Below are 16607 nucleotides of genomic sequence, written 5' to 3' on the forward strand. Positions count from 1 at the left end.
CTCAACACCAGAGTCCTAATCTGCAGGGACGTATCGTTATTACTGCTGCCAATGAAGCCGCATGCCAACTTACTGAAAAAGTGTTGACACCTTGAATGCCGATGTGAGGCAAGTTTACTGGGAAAAACAAAGAACATTAATTCCTGTAACTGTCCAACCATGAAATTTCTTAAAATGGCAACTATAAATAAGACGGACACACACTGACTCACTAGACCAGGGAATGGAATTGATTAGTCTTCAGCTTTTATCCACATCAGCTCCTAATTGTCCTGATGTGCTGCTGAAAAGACATTTTTTAACAGTCTTCACAGGCAAGTGAGATGCAGGAACGCATATAACAAGGAAACTTTCATCCACTAGCTCGTTGAGATCACTCACCATGAAGAAGTAGAAAATATAGAGGAGGCTACAGACGGGCATTTGAGGATTTTCAGTCATCCAAATAGACTGAAATAAATTGTGCTTTGAAGTGTGTGGAGAGGTCCACCCTCTCACTTTAGTGTTAAGTAGGTAAGATGAGATGGCGTGGTATTATAAGCAAACAAACATGGCTCATGGCTTCATTCATGCTTTGTAGATGACTACAATGTATCTTAAAAACTTGACAATATGACAACATGAACATTGTATGTGTTGGGAAAATAATATTATTTCTCAAAATACTTATTGAGAAATTGCATTATATGTAGTGCATAATCACTGATATGCATGTGATAATATGTGACATTATGTGGCTGATACAAAGCTGATTTTTCAATTTGTTTTGTTTTGTTTTTAAGAATACGTCAAGAATGAACAAGTACAGCTTGAAAACATCCGACAAATGACTGCAAGTCACATTCCTCAGCAGTCCCTCCTCCTCTTAACCATAAAAAGGTGTGTGTCCCCAGTAAACAGAGGCTTATGGTTGGCTGAAAGTATGTGCATGGTGTTAAAGCTGTTTAAAAGTAAGAATGCTTTTCTTTCATTTTGTGTTTTGGTCAGCTGCAGGAAAAAGAATGACTGCCTCTTCAACCTAAAACACAAATTCATCAACTGGGCTTGCCGGCAGTGGTTTGACCTTGAGTGTGACCCAAGTAGAAAGAGACTTTTCAAGCACTCCTAAATTTAAATTTTTTCTAAATCACTTAACGAGCTGCAGTGAATCACCTCTCTCATCAGAACGGCTCGAGAGAGTGAGACACTTTGCACAGAGAAAAACTGTGAAGGACTGTTGTATGAGCCGACCAATAAAACGCCTCTTTCAACAACTGCACCAGCCCATTATATGGTTTTCAAACCTCAAAGCTTCATTTTTGTGATGCCTTCTTCAGTTTCTTGAGGCCCCCAGCTTCTCTGCGGCACAAACGTATCCTGCCTGAGCCCTTCTTAGAATCTGTGTGTATCATGACCGCATGTCAATCAGGATAAGCCATGCCTCTAGTATTTCCATTACTGCAGTGGTAATGCAAAAACTTGGCCAGAACTCCTAAATGTCAAATTCTGTTGAGCCTATCTGGGTATAACAGCGCAACTCTTGTGGCTTCCAGAGTGCTGCAGAGAGGCTCAGCTCAGTTTTCTGCTCGTTATAAATCACAGCAGCTTATTCAGTCATCTGGAAAAATATTCAAACTATTTTAGGGGACTGCATCCAGAACGGTGAAAGCGACAAACAAATCACACAATAGGGAGCTAAAAGTTAACTGAGATGAATTATAACTCATTTAAGCTTCTATACCAACTTGTGCCAACTAACCATGAATGGGGGCATACCAAATGTGATGTAACATGTAAACACATTATTGGAGACTTAAGTTTTCTATGCAGGTGTCAGGTTTTTAGGAGACATACATGTATTTGGGTTTTTTTTGTTTTTTGTTTTTTGTTTTTTTTTTGGGGGGGGGGGGGGGGGGGGGATTGTTTCATTTACTTGGAAGCCAGCCTTTTTCAGTAATACTCAATCAAACTTTTCTTCACAGACAGACTTATATTAATGCCTTCAAACTAGCGATTGAGTCACGCTAACATATATTTATGACAGAGAGAGGTCATAAGAATAAACTTGTTAAATCTAAGAGAGATTCAACCATAAAGCAATGGTCAATTGCAGAGAAAAAGACAGGAGCAGAAAGCATGCTAAACAATTAGAATTCAGAAAGGTTACAAACAACTTAACAATTTCAGGCCTTTTTACACTATTTACTGCATCCAATTACTTTTTACAGCAGCATCCAATTACTTAAAGCGACTGAGGCAGCTGCAGATCGGGAGGTAGAGTAGGCCGTCTACTAATTGGAAGGCCGTTGGTTTGATCCTTGGCTCCCCTAGTCTGCGTGTTTAAGTATCCTTAGGCGAGATACTGAACCTCGAGTTGCCACCAATGCATCTATGCGAGTCTGTGTGAATGTTAGGCAAAGCACTTAGGCATAGAAAAAGTGTTTGTATTGCATATGTGTGAGGAATGAGTGAATGAGGCTTGCAGTCAGAAAGCAATTTGAGTGTGCAAATCGAGTAGAACAGAGCTATCTAAGTGCAGCCCATTTACTATTTTGTGTTTGCATAATTATCTGTTGTGATGTCTCAGGAAATGGATTTGCCTTGTTCTAAAACTATACCAAACCCCCCCCCCCCCCCCCCAAAAAAAAGAAAAAAAGATTTGCTAGAAATTGTTGCACCTACTTATTACATTGTGGGGGAAATAACTATTATAGTTTTGTTTTGTTTTTCAACCATTTTTTTCTTCTTCTTTTTTTAAGAGGCTTTGTGATCTTTCTTTTTCCCGACCAGCCTTCTGCTGTTCAGATAAAAACCACTAATAGATGTAGGAGCTCGTTGCTATGAGCTCTGCGCCATCTAGTGTCCAAATGCACTAACCTGAAGGCGGAAGTGTGACAACAAAACGTGAGAGAAAGTTATCAAACTACCCACTGACACTTAGAGCAAAACAGGAAAGTTTTTGAAAAAAGTTAAGATGTTAAAAAATACGTCTTTATTCATTCATAATTTTAGTACTTTATTAAAATTGGATAGTTGCCTTTAGCTTGTTTAAGCATAAAAATGCAATAATACATACTTTGAAGATATATATCGACGGGAAGAATATCACAAATGAAAAGACATATGTCTTAAAGACAGTCACACGTTTATCTAACTTCTTCTTAGCATAAAACACAGACTTGCATGATGTCCTAAATATCTTCGAAGCTTGTCTATGCTGCCTAGCTACATATTTCTCCACGACACGACGCCAGACGTTTCGCTCTCCGTTCTTGGATTTTATTTTGAAAGTCATCAGCGGAAGTTGAGCTTTACGGTACGGCGAGCTTGTCCTGTTAGGTGTCAGGCTGCACGCAGAGAAATACAGCATTAGCAGCATGGCTTACAGTGCGAAGATCGGTCCGTCCATCCTTAGCAGCGACCTGTCCTGTTTGGGCAGCGAGTGTGTGAGGATGATGGAGTGTGGGGCGGATTACCTGCATCTGGACGTCATGGATGGGTCAGTTGGTTAGCATATAGTTTACCTGTTGTGCTAGCTGCTAGCAAGCCAATTTCAAGCTCAGTACTTGAGAGCCAAAGTTGGCTAACATCAACAAGCTAACCTAGCTTGTCAAAAGTTAAGCCGGGCCGGCGATATTTTTGTAACTGGTTTAAATGGAAGGCTAAAACCTTTTGGGTGCTAAACTATTACAAGACTGTCTTTAAAGTGTTATTGCCTTATACTTCTCCGTGGTAGTTTTGACATTTTTAGCTTTCTCCACACTTACGCAAGACGTCAGTGTAAGCTTTTTATGCAAGATGAAGAGCACAACAGTTGCAATCTAAAAGTTTCTCTTTGTTTCCTCTTTAAGGCACTTTGTACCCAACATCACGTTTGGCCATCCCATGGTGGAGTGTTTGAGGAAGTCAGTAGGCCAAGACCCGTTCTTTGGTGAGACTTAATGATAAAACAATCACTGTTATTGTATTGTTGTGCCGCACAGTATTGGGACAGTGTGAATGTTGCAGATATGCACATGATGGTGTCTCGGCCTGAGCAATGGGTCAAGCCTATGGCCGCAGCAGGAGCCAATCAGTACACCTTCCACTTAGAGGCCACCACCAACCCTGGAAACCTCATTAAAGAGATTAGAGAGAGTGGCATGAAGGTGAGGAAAAGACCCCAAAAGAAGAGACAGACTTGCTTTACTTATTCACTGCCTTGACGATAAAGACATCTGCATAATTATAGTGTAATTGTATAATTGTAGTGATAGGGAATTATAAAACCCCGGCATTTGTTATAAACATGTGAGTGTTAAAGTGACCCTCGCTCACTTGTATTACAGGTGGGTTTGGCTATTAAGCCTGGTACTACTGTTGAAGAGCTGGCTCCCTGGGCTAACCAGATCGACATGGCTCTGGTAATGACTGTTGAACCTGGTTTTGGGGGACAAAAGTTTATGGAAGACATGATGCCCAAGGTAAGGACTAAGCAAAGATGGAAGAATGACCTTTCTGAAAGAAAAAAAAAAAAGAGTATTACACATAACCACAACAGAACAAATTGGATTTATCATACTTACTGAATTTACAATTTAGCACAGTGCAGTTTCTATACTCTTCATTAGCATATGAGGTGTGAGGTCATTGTTTGTCTTATTTGAGAAGTTTAAGAAAGGAAATTAAAGGAATATGCATTAAAAAATCAATGTGCGTTTCTCTGTACACTACACCTAAAATTATCCAAATAAAAATGCATAGTAAATGGTCATAGCATTAAAGACTGCACAGGAGACTGTATAATCATGGTAAAAAGAAAGCATGCACTCATAGTGCTTCCACATGAATTAAGAGGGTACGTAGCAGCCAGGAGCGGCTAATTAAACACACTTCATTAACTGACCATCAGTAAGTGTGAAATGATAAAACAATCAAAAAGTAAAAGTGGACGTTTTGTTAATTTGTTGGTCTGGAGGATTCAGGTGTGTGTTAATTCTCTAGGAGGAAGGATAACAGCATGATCTTACAGAAACGATTATTGCTATCCATCAATCTGGGAAGGGTTATAAGGTCATTTCCAAACAATTTGAAGTCTGTTATTCTACAGGGAGAAAGTTTGCTCATAGAAGGCAAACATTGAAGGCACTTGTCAATTTTCCATTAGTTGATGTCCCAGCAGATTTATCCCAAGGTTATTGGGTGCAATCCTCAAAGAAATTGCAAAAATCCCAAAAGCTACATCTCAGACTCTACAGGCCTCTGTGAGAAAGTTCATGACAGTAAAATTAGAAGATTGAACAAGAATGGGTTGTTTGAACGGGTTGCCAGGAGAAAGCCTCTTCTCTCTAGAGAGAACATGACAGCCCAGCTCATCTTTGCAAAGTTGCATCTGAGCAAACCACAAGACTTCTGGACCAGTGTCCTTTTGACAGATGAGACGAATGTGGAGATGTCTGGCCAAAGTGCACAGAGCCACATTTGGTGAAAGCCAAACGCATATCAGCACAAACAGCTCATACTGACTATCAGCACTGTGACAGAGGGGTGATAATTTGGACTTGTTTTGCAGCCACTGAGTCGACTATGAACTCCTCTGTATATCAAAGTATTCTAGTCAAATGTGACGGCATCTATCTGACAGTTACAGCTTGGCCCAAACTGGGTCATGTAACAGGACAATAATCCGAAACACAATAGCAAATCTGCAACAGAATGGCTGAAAAAAGAAAATAATCAAGGTGTTGCAATGGCCTAGTCAAAGTCCAGACTTCATACTGATTGAAATGCTGCAGTGGGCTCTTTAAAAGAGCTGCACATAAATTACCCACAAACCTCAAGAAATTGAAGCAACATTGTAAAGAAAAATGGGCCAAAAGTCCTTCAACACTGTAAGAGACGATAAAATCATGCAGTCAACTTCAAGTTATTGCTGCTAGAGGTGCTTCTAAAAACTACTGAATCATTGTCACACGCTGCTTCTAAATTTTGGCTTTGTTTTTTATTAAATGAATAATGACACAGTATAATATGCAGTGTAATATTGCTCACCTGAGCTTGTATTAAAATAATTATAAGCAAGGATCAGATCTTTTTTTTTAAATGTCCTGGTATGTAAACACTTAGAACTGCTAGTGTATTTTACCATGACTATTCTTTGTAGCCAGCCTGCTGTGGGCAATGCTGGTTTTCCACAAGCATAGCCCACAGCAGGCTGATACAAAATATTGCATTGCACACTTAGAAAAAAGCAGTGCAATGGGTTCAGGTACATGTGAAGTATGTGGTGTATGAGTGCTGCCGGGCCTTTGTAGTGATCACGTACAGATGCTTTTCAGATGAATCTGTGTGTTCCATTTTGAGGAGGACCTCTTGTGTGGGTGAAAATTTGGTGTAAAAAGCAAAACACTGATCCAAGGCACACTCTGTATGATTTGTGCAGACTGTTGGTTGTTGACAGTTCTGAAAAGATTATTATTATTGAAGCAGATATTTACCACAATATAGTGGTTTTGTTTGGCCTGCAGTCTTGTTGAAGGGGGGGTGCATGTGATTAAACCGGCATTATTGTGTGCCTTTGCTCTCCTACTAATCTGTGAAAATTGTATTTGGCACATTTTGAGTTCTTTTCTGTGTATGTGTGACCCAGGTAAGCTGGCTGCGGAGTCAGTTCCCATCATTAGATATTGAAGTAGACGGAGGGGTCGGTCCTGACTCTATTCACAAGTGTGCAGAGGTAAACGACGCATACACGACAGGCTAATCAAATAACCGTCTAAAATCAAAATGTATATGCTTTTAGGTTTTCTTACATTTTGTTTGCTCCCATTTGCTCTAGGCAGGGGCTAACATGATTGTGTCAGGCAGTGCTGTGATTGGCAGTGATGACCCTCGTTCTGTCATCGCCCTCCTGCGCACCGTGGTGGCCGAAGCAATCCAGAAACGCTCGCTGGACCGCTGAGATGTTCTATTTATGGTCCTCACAGCGACACTCTACCTACCTGTCCCAGCAACACCACCACAGCAGCCAGCAGAAAGGAATCAATATGGACATTTCTGGGTTAGAGGTTGAGGGTCCAAGTCTGAACAGGGGGCTTCAGTGGAGGGTGTGTGTTGACAGCCAAATCCAAATCACTTTGATGGAGTGAACTTGCGTCGTGCCTCCTAAAACTTGAACTTCATCCTTTTTGCCACAGTCTCCTGAATAGTTAACTCAAAACGAGTCTCACCTCAGCATAGGAACATCTATTTCAGGACTGGAGCCAATGCTACTCTGAGAAACTCTGTAAACATTCCTGAGTATTGTTTTGATTTACACTGTGTTCTCCCTATGAATCACAGAAATAAAATGGCCCAGATATCATGGTTCATACATCACAAAATCCAATTTTGACTCGTTCATTGTTGTTGAAATCACAAGCTATTTACTGTTATACTGAGTAGAAGTATTGTACACCATTCAATCAAACCATGAAATTTGATTTTGCAGATTAAAAAAGTTAAAAGTGAAAGGAAGTGTGTGGTGTTTGCAGTTTGACCATAAATGTGTATTATACATTATGTACTTATATCATTGGGTACACTGCTTAACAACACAAATGCCTAGTTAGCCAATTACATTGTATTAACTCAAGCATTTAGGCATAAAGAACTAGAATCGGTGAAGAAGAGTGATTTAAGTGACTTTGAACACGGTGTGGTGGCTGGTGTTAGAGTGGCTGGTCTGATTTTTTTTTTTTTTTTTTTTTCCCAGAAACTGCCGATCTACTGGAATTTTCCCACACAACCAACTCTAGGGTTTTCAGGGTCCAAAAATATCCAGTGAGCAGCAGTTATCTGGGTGTGTTTGTGTCAGAGGTTGGAGGAGAATGAATGGCTAGACTCATTCAGATTAGAAGTCTACATTTAACAGCACACTACAACCAAAGTAGTTGTGGTGTGTTGCCGGAACATCTTTTTTTCAATGCACAACACGTCCGGCCTCAAAGTAGACAAACTATAACAATAGAAAGCCGTACTGGGTGGTGGTGCCTCAATGAGACAGAACTGTAAGGTGCTCCTTAAACATTAATCTTGCAGCAATAATCTTGAATTCAAACCCCATTTTACATTAGTGGAGCTGATGAACAGCAGGTGAACATATTTCAGTTCTCGGGAATGAGTATCACAGAGAACCTGTCACTGCCGGCACACACCTGCCTGGATAAGGACGCTGAGGAGTGACTGTACTTCTTAAGAAAACTGAATTTTCATGTCAAGTTCTTGTTAACTTTTACTCAGGAGCAGTGGAGAGCAACTTAACTAGAAGCATCACAAAATGCTTTGATTTTCACCAGCATCCATCTGTTGAGCCTCACTGTTAACAGTGAGGTATCTGCATACAGCTCAAAGGATACTAAAAAAAAAAATTACCCACCACAGCCTGTTTACCCTGCTGCCATCTGGCAAAACGAGGAGGGATCCAATGCTGTACCACCAGACTCCGGAGCAGTTTGTTTCCTCGGGCAATTTAGTTATTATTCTTTGTTAGTGCAATACATTTACAAAATTTGAATTTGTCATAAAACCTTGTGTTATATGTCGACAATTAAATCTTACATTTCACTGCAGCAGCCTGCTCGATCTCTTCTACTATTGATATTAAGTCTGTTTTTATTAATCCTCACTCAGGTTTTCAGTGTTAGACTTCTGCTTGTCACTGGGTATATTTTCCACAGCTCTTTTAACTCACGTGGAAGGAGATTAATGGCTCCTTCACAGAGAAAATCTAGAGTACATGATCCAAGCTGCGTGACTGGCTTCCACTGATTTTTTTTCCCCCCTCTCCCATTTGTACACAAGATGGCGAGTTTGGACAAAAACCTTTTTGATTAAATAGTCAGGGGTATATTTATTCATTTGTAAACACGAACAAATATTTTACAAGCCTCCAGATTAAAAACTCTGCGCTGTAATCTATGGTGTGTTCAGGCTTACTAGTGTGAACAGCAACGCTACAAATTCAGCAGATAATTGGACACAGAGTGATTGCTGTGAATAAGAGGAGCCGTCTGTCTCTCTGCATATTGACAACACTGCTTTAACCTTTGACTGCTTTTCAAAGACTTTTATTGCTCTGTCAGTTTCAATCATTACACTGAAAAAAGGGGGCTGTTATTTTTCAATTGATTACTGTCTCGCAGTGGTGCCAGTGTCTGATTTGTTTGAACAAGGAGAAATGCAAGTTTACGAGCAGGATGTGTTTCCAGGAATCGATACGTAGCATTGTATTTGTTGAATCACCAGAACCAGAACCTTGTTTTTCCCGCACACCCAGAAAGACCAGAGATATATCTGTGGTTTCTCTCATCTCTTTATCTGCTGAAAGAATCCCTCCTGTCAATGAGAATCACCCATGACATACTTCAAACTGCAAGCAGCTCACTCTTAATAATGCAGCATATGTCTTGGAGGCAATTCACAGAGCTGCTGAAATATTGATGCCTAAAAATCTGTATTTTTATTTTAAAAATCACAGATAACGGCAGATAATGTCATCATCTTTGCTTACAGGGTCGATGCACACGTGCATATAGAGGTTTGCATACTGTGCAAGTGTGTTACAGTTGAGTTTGTGTATTATATGTGTGTTTGCGCATTATTGGGTGAATCTACTGTGACCGATTTCTGTTCTAATAGAGGATGACAGCCGTTTTGTATGCCTGTGTTGCTGCCACTTGGAAATGAGAGACAATTCAATGTGAGTGAGTCGGCAGCACCTACACATGCTCCACACTACTTAAGCCATGTCGTAGTGTCATTATTAGTTAATTGACAGTTGCTGTTTCACTCTCCACACTATCTACATGCCATTTGTTGATTTGTTACAAAGTTTTAAAAGCAGAGAGAGAGAAATGTCGGCAGCAGCAGTGGGAACAAGGACAGAACCGGTTCGCGGGGGTTAGAGGATGCTCAAAGAGGGACATATGCACACACCTCACATACTGGCCCTTAACTTATAGATCAAAGTCAGCCATGACAACAACATCCAGAGGTACTGTTATTTGTGGTTAAAGGCCATAATAGATGTGGGAATGACTGGAGCACAGAAAAGAATGGTCCCAGATCAATCAGCCCTTGGCTTGTCCTAGTCACATGTAAAGTACCTATGCCTTTCACAGCATGCTACTGGCCTTGTGCAAAATAAAACAATGGACACACACACCACACACTGGGAATGGCTGAGAGCAGGTGTTGAAAGTCCACAAAACGATTTTACACTAAAAAAATGATTCAGACAGCCGTCATGCGGAGTGTGACAAAGTGGGTGAGAAGACCATTTGTCTACATTCTTAGTTAACATTCTTGTTTTGATTTAACCATATTTCACATGTAATCTGCAATAGGCAAACATCTACTATCCCGGGTTTGTTTATGTTCTGCACTTTTACAGATTATATAATATAACATCTTGGTTTAAATCAATTCATGCAAGTTTGTTAAGTTAACATGTTATTTATTTCAACTGTTAATTTGTATTGTTTGAACTTACCTTTACCTACCTGTCTTCCAGAAGCAAAAGGAGGAAATGTAGTTCTACTTCCTGCTTTATACCTTCTGGGTTCATCTGAGGTCACAGGAAGAGACCAAGGGCAGGAGGGGAAGAATTCTTATAATTTAATAAAGTTGATTTTAAAGGGTTTATAAAGAAATAGATTTAATGTTGTGATATGTATTGATTACACCAGAGTTTATGTTGCCAGTCAAGAGGAGTAGTAGAGGATGAATATAATCATGTTCATCTCACCTACCTACTGAATGGAATAGTCCAGAGGAGAAAGTGTTTGATTAAGGGGACTATTTAAGCAGACGAACTCAGGTGTTTCAGAAGAAGGGTTCAGGTCAGTGTAGCTGTGTGCAGTTTGACCTTAATTTCCGTTGATTTAAGTTCAGTTATGTTTATTTGAATTGAGTTAATTATAGAGTTGAGTTTCTTATTTGTTTCTTTGTAAATATTCTTGGGCCACAGAATGGTGAATAAATCACTTGCTACACTGGACAGCATCAGTCTCCTGCACTTCTTTGACCGCTTAAGTCGAGTCCTACCACATTTGGTGGCAGCAGCAGTGGGATTCCAGGCCAATTAAGGAGTGGAGAAGATGTCTACCCGAGCAAAGAGAGGGCATGTTCCAGAATGTGAAGCAGATGATTTACAAGATGGCAGCGACCAACAAGGGGCAATAAGTGGCCATATTTCTGGACAAGAGAATGTGGCTGAATTGTCCAAACTTTTGCAAACTCTGATGCAACAGCAGGCTGAACGCGATGCTAAACTGGAGCAAGAGCACAAGCGCCAGGATGATAGATGGAGGCAAATCCAGCATCAGTTTGCCCAGCTTCAACAGCAGATGCAGCATGGCAATCTAGAGCATCAGTTACTTGAAGTACAAGCATCTACATCGGCTTCTTCGAGAGCACCTACTCCAGAACCATCTGCCAGCACACAAGAATCAAATAGGCTTGACTTGGAGCCGGCACATCAACGCAGTGAGGCACAGCTTTCAACACTGGTGAGACATTCAGGCTGGAAGGGGCCAAAAATGCAACCTTACAATGAAGGTGAGGACATTGAACATTATTTAATCACCTTTGAAAGAATTGCTCATGCTTGCCAGTGGCCGCGAGATGAGTGGGCTCTTCACCTAGCACCACTGCTAGCTGGTAAAGCACGTTCCGCTTATGTAGCCATGGATATTGATGACACTATGGACTATGCAAAAGTAAAGTGTGCTGTCTTGCAGAAATATGAAATAAGTGTTGACACCTATTGAATGAGGTTTCGTTCTAGTACCTTTGGAGCAGAGGAAACACCAAGGGAGCTGCAGGTCCGCCTAAAGGAGTTGTACATCAAGTGGATGAATCCTGAAACAAAGACAAAGGATCAAATCGGAGACGCCATCATCATGGAACAGTTTCTCAAGGTTTTGAATCCTGATCTTCGGACGTGGGTTAAGGAACGTAACCCAAAGACTTCCAAGGAAGCAGCAGAACTGGCTGAAGCTTTCTTAGCAGCTCGTCGACCATCAAAAGACTTCACACCAGTTAAGTCAAATTCCAACGTGCCATTCAACAAGTTAGGTGGTGGCCCTGACTTGAAAGTTAAGCACACAAGACAGAACTGGTATAACTCAGATCCTGCCAGATCTGAGACAAAAAATAAAACCAATAAAGCATGTCATTTGTGTGGTCAGAGAGGTCATTTTAAAGCTCAGTGTACAAAGATGTCTGTTAGTAAAAATTACATGTGTTCTGCTAGACAAACTGAAGTCAGTGAGAATCACAAAAATGAAATTGAATGTCAGCAACGTGAGCCATCAATTGGGGTATTTGTTGAAGACAAACCCTGTGTAGCTCTGTTAGATTCAGGAAGTAATCGCTCTCTGGTTAGACAAGACAGTCTTCCCAGGGATGTGATCTTTTCAGGAGCAACAGTGGATGTGTGCTGTATTCATGGTGATAAGGTATCATACCCAGTTGCTGAAGTTGCAATTGAAGTAGAAGGCCAGTGTTACACTCTTTCAGTGGGAGTGCTGCAAACGCTGCCTTATCAAGTGGTGTTGGGCCGTGATCTCCCAATACTCACAGAGCTAATAGCCAAGCATCCCTGTCAGACTGAAACCGTTGAAAGTTTGTTAGCGGTCACAAGGTCAAAAGCTAAGGAGCTACAGGTTAATGCTTTGGGTTGGGATGAATTACCTTTTGCAAATGAGGATGCCCCACTGGACGAGTCTAGCACTCGTTCTAAACCAAAAAAGAGCAAGAGACAGAGAAGACATGAAAAGGTGAAGGGAACAAGAGTAGCTGAACACATTTTAGATCCTTTAAAGACTGAGTCTCTCCCCAGTGCTAGTCAGGTTGCTAGGCTTCAGAAAGAGGATCTAACACTTAAACCATTGTTCTCTAAATGTGTCCCAGAGTCAACTACAGTTGAGGGAAGGCAGGAAGTGTTTGTGGTTAAGGGAGATTTGTTGCATCGCCGTAGCAAGATTGGGGGATCACCAACTGGTCACCAGAGTTTGAGATCTACCATTTTGAAAATGAGTCATTCCATTCCCTGGGCAGGACATTTGGGACAATCTAAAACATTTTCTAGAATGATTCCCAGATTTTACTGGCCCCAACAGTTCAGTGATACGGTACAATACTGTAAAGCTTGCCCACAGTGCCAGTTAATAGCTCCAGGCAGGAAAGCAGATAGAGCTCCGCTTATCAGTATGCCCATCATTGATACACCCTTTTCACGCATTGCCATGGACATTGTTGGCCCACTAGAACAGAGTAAAGCAGGTCATAAGTACATACTTGTAGTTTGTGACTATGCCACAAAATATCCTGAAGCCTTCCCCCTGAAGAAAATAAAGGCTCGTCAGATTGTTAACTGCCTGATTCAGTTGTTTTCCAGAGTAGGTATCCCAAAAGAAATCATCACAGATCAGGGGACCAATTTCACTTCTAAGATGCTTAAAGAAGTATATAGTTTGTTAGGGATCCAGGGTGTCAAGACCAGTCCTTATCACCCACAGACTGATGGCCTTGTGGAGCGATTTAACAAGACGTTAAAATCAATGCTCAGGAAATTTGTGAATGAAACAGGGTCAGATTGGGACCAATGGCTCCCATTTTTGTTATTTGCCTACCGAGAGGTTCCACAAAGTTCTACTGGGTTTTCACCATTCCAGCTACTTTATGGGCATCCTGTCAGAGGTCCAATGGATGTTCTGAAAGAAGCTTGGGAGGGTTCAATGTCAGAGCGGAGGTTTAGTGAACTCTCACATGTCCTCAAAATGAGAGACAAGCTAGAACATTTCCAAGAACTTGCTAATAACAATCTGGCCCATGCGCAACAGCGGCAAAAACAAAGATATGATAAAGTGTCAAGAAGAAGAGTCTTCCGTGAGGGACAGAAAGTTCTTCTACTTTTGCCAACTTCTGAGAGCAGTCTTCTTGCAAAGTGGCAGGGGCCATATGAAATCACAAAGAAGACAGGCCCAGTCACATATGAGCTTCATTTACCAAACCGTCGAAAGAATCATCAAGTGTTCCACGTCAATCTTTTGAAAGAGTGGACTGACCAGCCACAGGACTCAACATCCATGTGGGCATGTACAGTTGTGGATGAGGAAGAGCCTCAGGAGCAGTACTTCCCTTCTTCAGCTGTCAAAACTGTGTTTCCAGATTTAAACCATTTGCCTTTGGAAAGACGTCAGGAGGTGCAATCACTTATGACCAAAGAACTCTTCAGTCTAAAGCCAGGTCGTACACACCTCATTGAACACAAAATCACTTTGCATTCTCCAGACCAACGGCCAATTAGAGATACCACTTGCCGTATCCCAGCTAAGCTATTGCCTGAGTTGAAAAGTGAGCTGGAGGAGATGCTGGCTGCAGGAATCATTGAGCCATCGCACAGTGAGTGGTGTAGCCCTGTTGTGCTTGTACCAAAGAAAGATGATCCTAAGCTTAGATTTTGTGTAAACTTTTCTAAGTTAAATTCTGTGTCTGCTTTTGATCCTTATCCAATGCCGAGGGTTGATGAACTAATTGATCGTTTGGGAAATGCTAAATTTCTGACTACCCTTGACCTCTGTAAAGGTTATTGGCAGGTTCCCTTGACAGATTCATCTAAGGACTTAACAACATTCAGAGTGCCGAGTGGACTGTTTAGATTCACAGTGATGCCCTTTGGTTTGCATGGAGCACCAGCTACATTCCAAAGGTTGGTGGATCGAGTGTTGAAGGGTGCAGAACAATATGCAGCTGCCTACATTGATGACATTGTTGTTTATAGTGGTACATGGGAAGATCATCTGAAACATCTTGCTGATGTGTTTCGACGTATCGCAAATGCTGGACTTGTCATAAATGCCAAGAAATGTCACATCGCCAAGCCCGAGGTGCAGTACCTGGGTTATGTAATAGGGGGTGGAGGCATTCGCCCTCAGGTTGGAAAAGTGGATGCAGTTGCTGCAGCACTCTTGCCAAACACAAAGAAAATGTTGAGATCATTTTTGGGATTAGTAGGTTGGTATCGTCGACTAATTCCAAATTTTTCCTCAAGAGCAGCTTTATTGACTGACATGACAAGAAAATCTAGTCCTACAAGGATCAGGTGGACGAAAGATGCTGAGGATGCATTTAATGATTTGAAAGACTGTTTGTGTCAGAAACCTGTTTTGCAGTGTCCAGATTTTAACCTTCCATTCACAGTACAAACAGATGCCACTGAGGTGGGTCTGGGAGCTGTTTTACTGCAAGGAGAGGAAGGGCAGCAGTTGCCTGTCCAGTACATCAGTCGAAAACTTTTTCCAAGGGAAATGAGGTATTGGCGATTAAATGGGCTCTAGACACCTTGCGATATTATCTTGTTGGGAAAGAGTTTGTTCTTGAGACTGATCATCGTGCTTTGCAATGGATTCATAATATGAAAGACACTAATGCCAGGATAACAAGATGGTATTTATCTCTCCAGCCTTTTCGTTTCCAGGTCCAGTATAGACCTGGACATAAGAATGTCATTGCTGACTTCCTGTCCCGTGACTCAGAGGAGTAACGGTCTTAAGGGGGGGGGGGGGGGGGGGGAGTGTGACAAAGTGGGTGAGAAGACCATTTGTCTACATTCTTAGTTAACATTCTTGTTTTGATTTAACCATATTTCACATGTAATCTGCAATAGGCAAACATCTACTATCCCGGGTTTGTTTATGTTCTGCACTTTTACAGATTATATAATATAACATCTTGGTTTAAATCAATTCATGCAAGTTTGTTAAGTTAACATGTTATTTATTTCAACTGTTAATTTGTATTGTTTGAACTTACCTTTACCTACCTGTCTTCCAGAAGCAAAAGGAGGAAATGTAGTTCTACTTCCTGCTTTATACCTTCTGGGTTCATCTGAGGTCACAGGAAGAGACCAAGGGCAGGAGGGGAAGAATTCTTATAATTTAATAAAGTTGATTTTAAAGGGTTTATAAAGAAATAGATTTAATGTTGTGATATGTATTGATTACACCAGAGTTTATGTTGCCAGTCAAGAGGAGTAGTAGAGGATGAATATAATCATGTTCATCTCACCTACCTACTGAATGGAATAGTCCAGAGGAGAAAGTGTTTGATTAAGGGGACTATTTAAGCAGACGAACTCAGGTGTTTCAGAAGAAGGGTTCAGGTCAGTGTAGCTGTGTGCAGTTTGACCTTAATTTCCGTTGATTTAAGTTCAGTTATGTTTATTTGAATTGAGTTAATTATAGAGTTGAGTTTCTTATTTGTTTCTTTGTAAATATTCTTGGGCCACAGAATGGTGAATAAATCACTTGCTACACTGGACAGCATCAGTCTCCTGCACTTCTTTGACCGCTTAAGTCGAGTCCTACCACACGGAGCTTTTGATCTTCAGAGAGCTGAATGTCTCAATGCCTGGCAGAGGTGTTTGCAGACTTCAACAGAGTACCACAGGGTGTACAACCAAACAGTGAAGGTGGTCAGATCAGCAAACAGCATGTCCCTCCAGAACCTGTCTCGATAGACTGCAGTTCACACATTACCACAACAGGGTTTTGCTTTAACACCTGGTTTGAGTACGAGTATCTACATCTGGAAATTTTACCCCA

General features: G+C 41.1%; 1 protein-coding gene across 1 annotated transcript; it reads left to right on the forward strand.

The window, feature by feature from the left end:
- Positions 1–3294: 3294 nt before the first annotated feature.
- rpe (ribulose-5-phosphate-3-epimerase) lies at positions 3295–7469 on the forward strand. Its single transcript, XM_085384978.1, has 6 exons — positions 3295–3478; positions 3831–3910; positions 3988–4127; positions 4308–4442; positions 6608–6694; positions 6797–7469. Exons 1-6 carry the CDS (start codon positions 3357–3359, stop codon positions 6917–6919), a joined length of 687 nt encoding a protein of 228 aa, XP_085241104.1. The 5' UTR covers positions 3295–3356; the 3' UTR covers positions 6920–7469.
- The last annotated feature ends 9138 nt before the right edge of the window (positions 7470–16607 follow it).

Source organism: Rhamphochromis longiceps, linkage group LG16, assembly GCF_057381845.1.
Source record: "Rhamphochromis longiceps isolate RC_006_pf linkage group LG16, R_longiceps_female_GT1.1, whole genome shotgun sequence".
Taxonomy (NCBI): domain Eukaryota; kingdom Metazoa; phylum Chordata; class Actinopteri; order Cichliformes; family Cichlidae; genus Rhamphochromis; species Rhamphochromis longiceps.

Excerpts from the sequence above, each read along its gene's own strand:
- rpe (XM_085384978.1), top strand. The coding sequence starts at position 3,357 with ATGGCTTACAGTGCGAAGATCGGTCCGTCCATCCTTAGCAGCGACCTG. Across the intron at positions 3,479-3,830 it reads CATCTGGACGTCATGGATGG|GCACTTTGTACCCAACATCA; the intron begins GTCAGTTGGTTA and ends TTCCTCTTTAAG. Across the intron at positions 3,911-3,987 it reads AGGCCAAGACCCGTTCTTTG|ATATGCACATGATGGTGTCT; the intron begins GTGAGACTTAAT and ends TGAATGTTGCAG.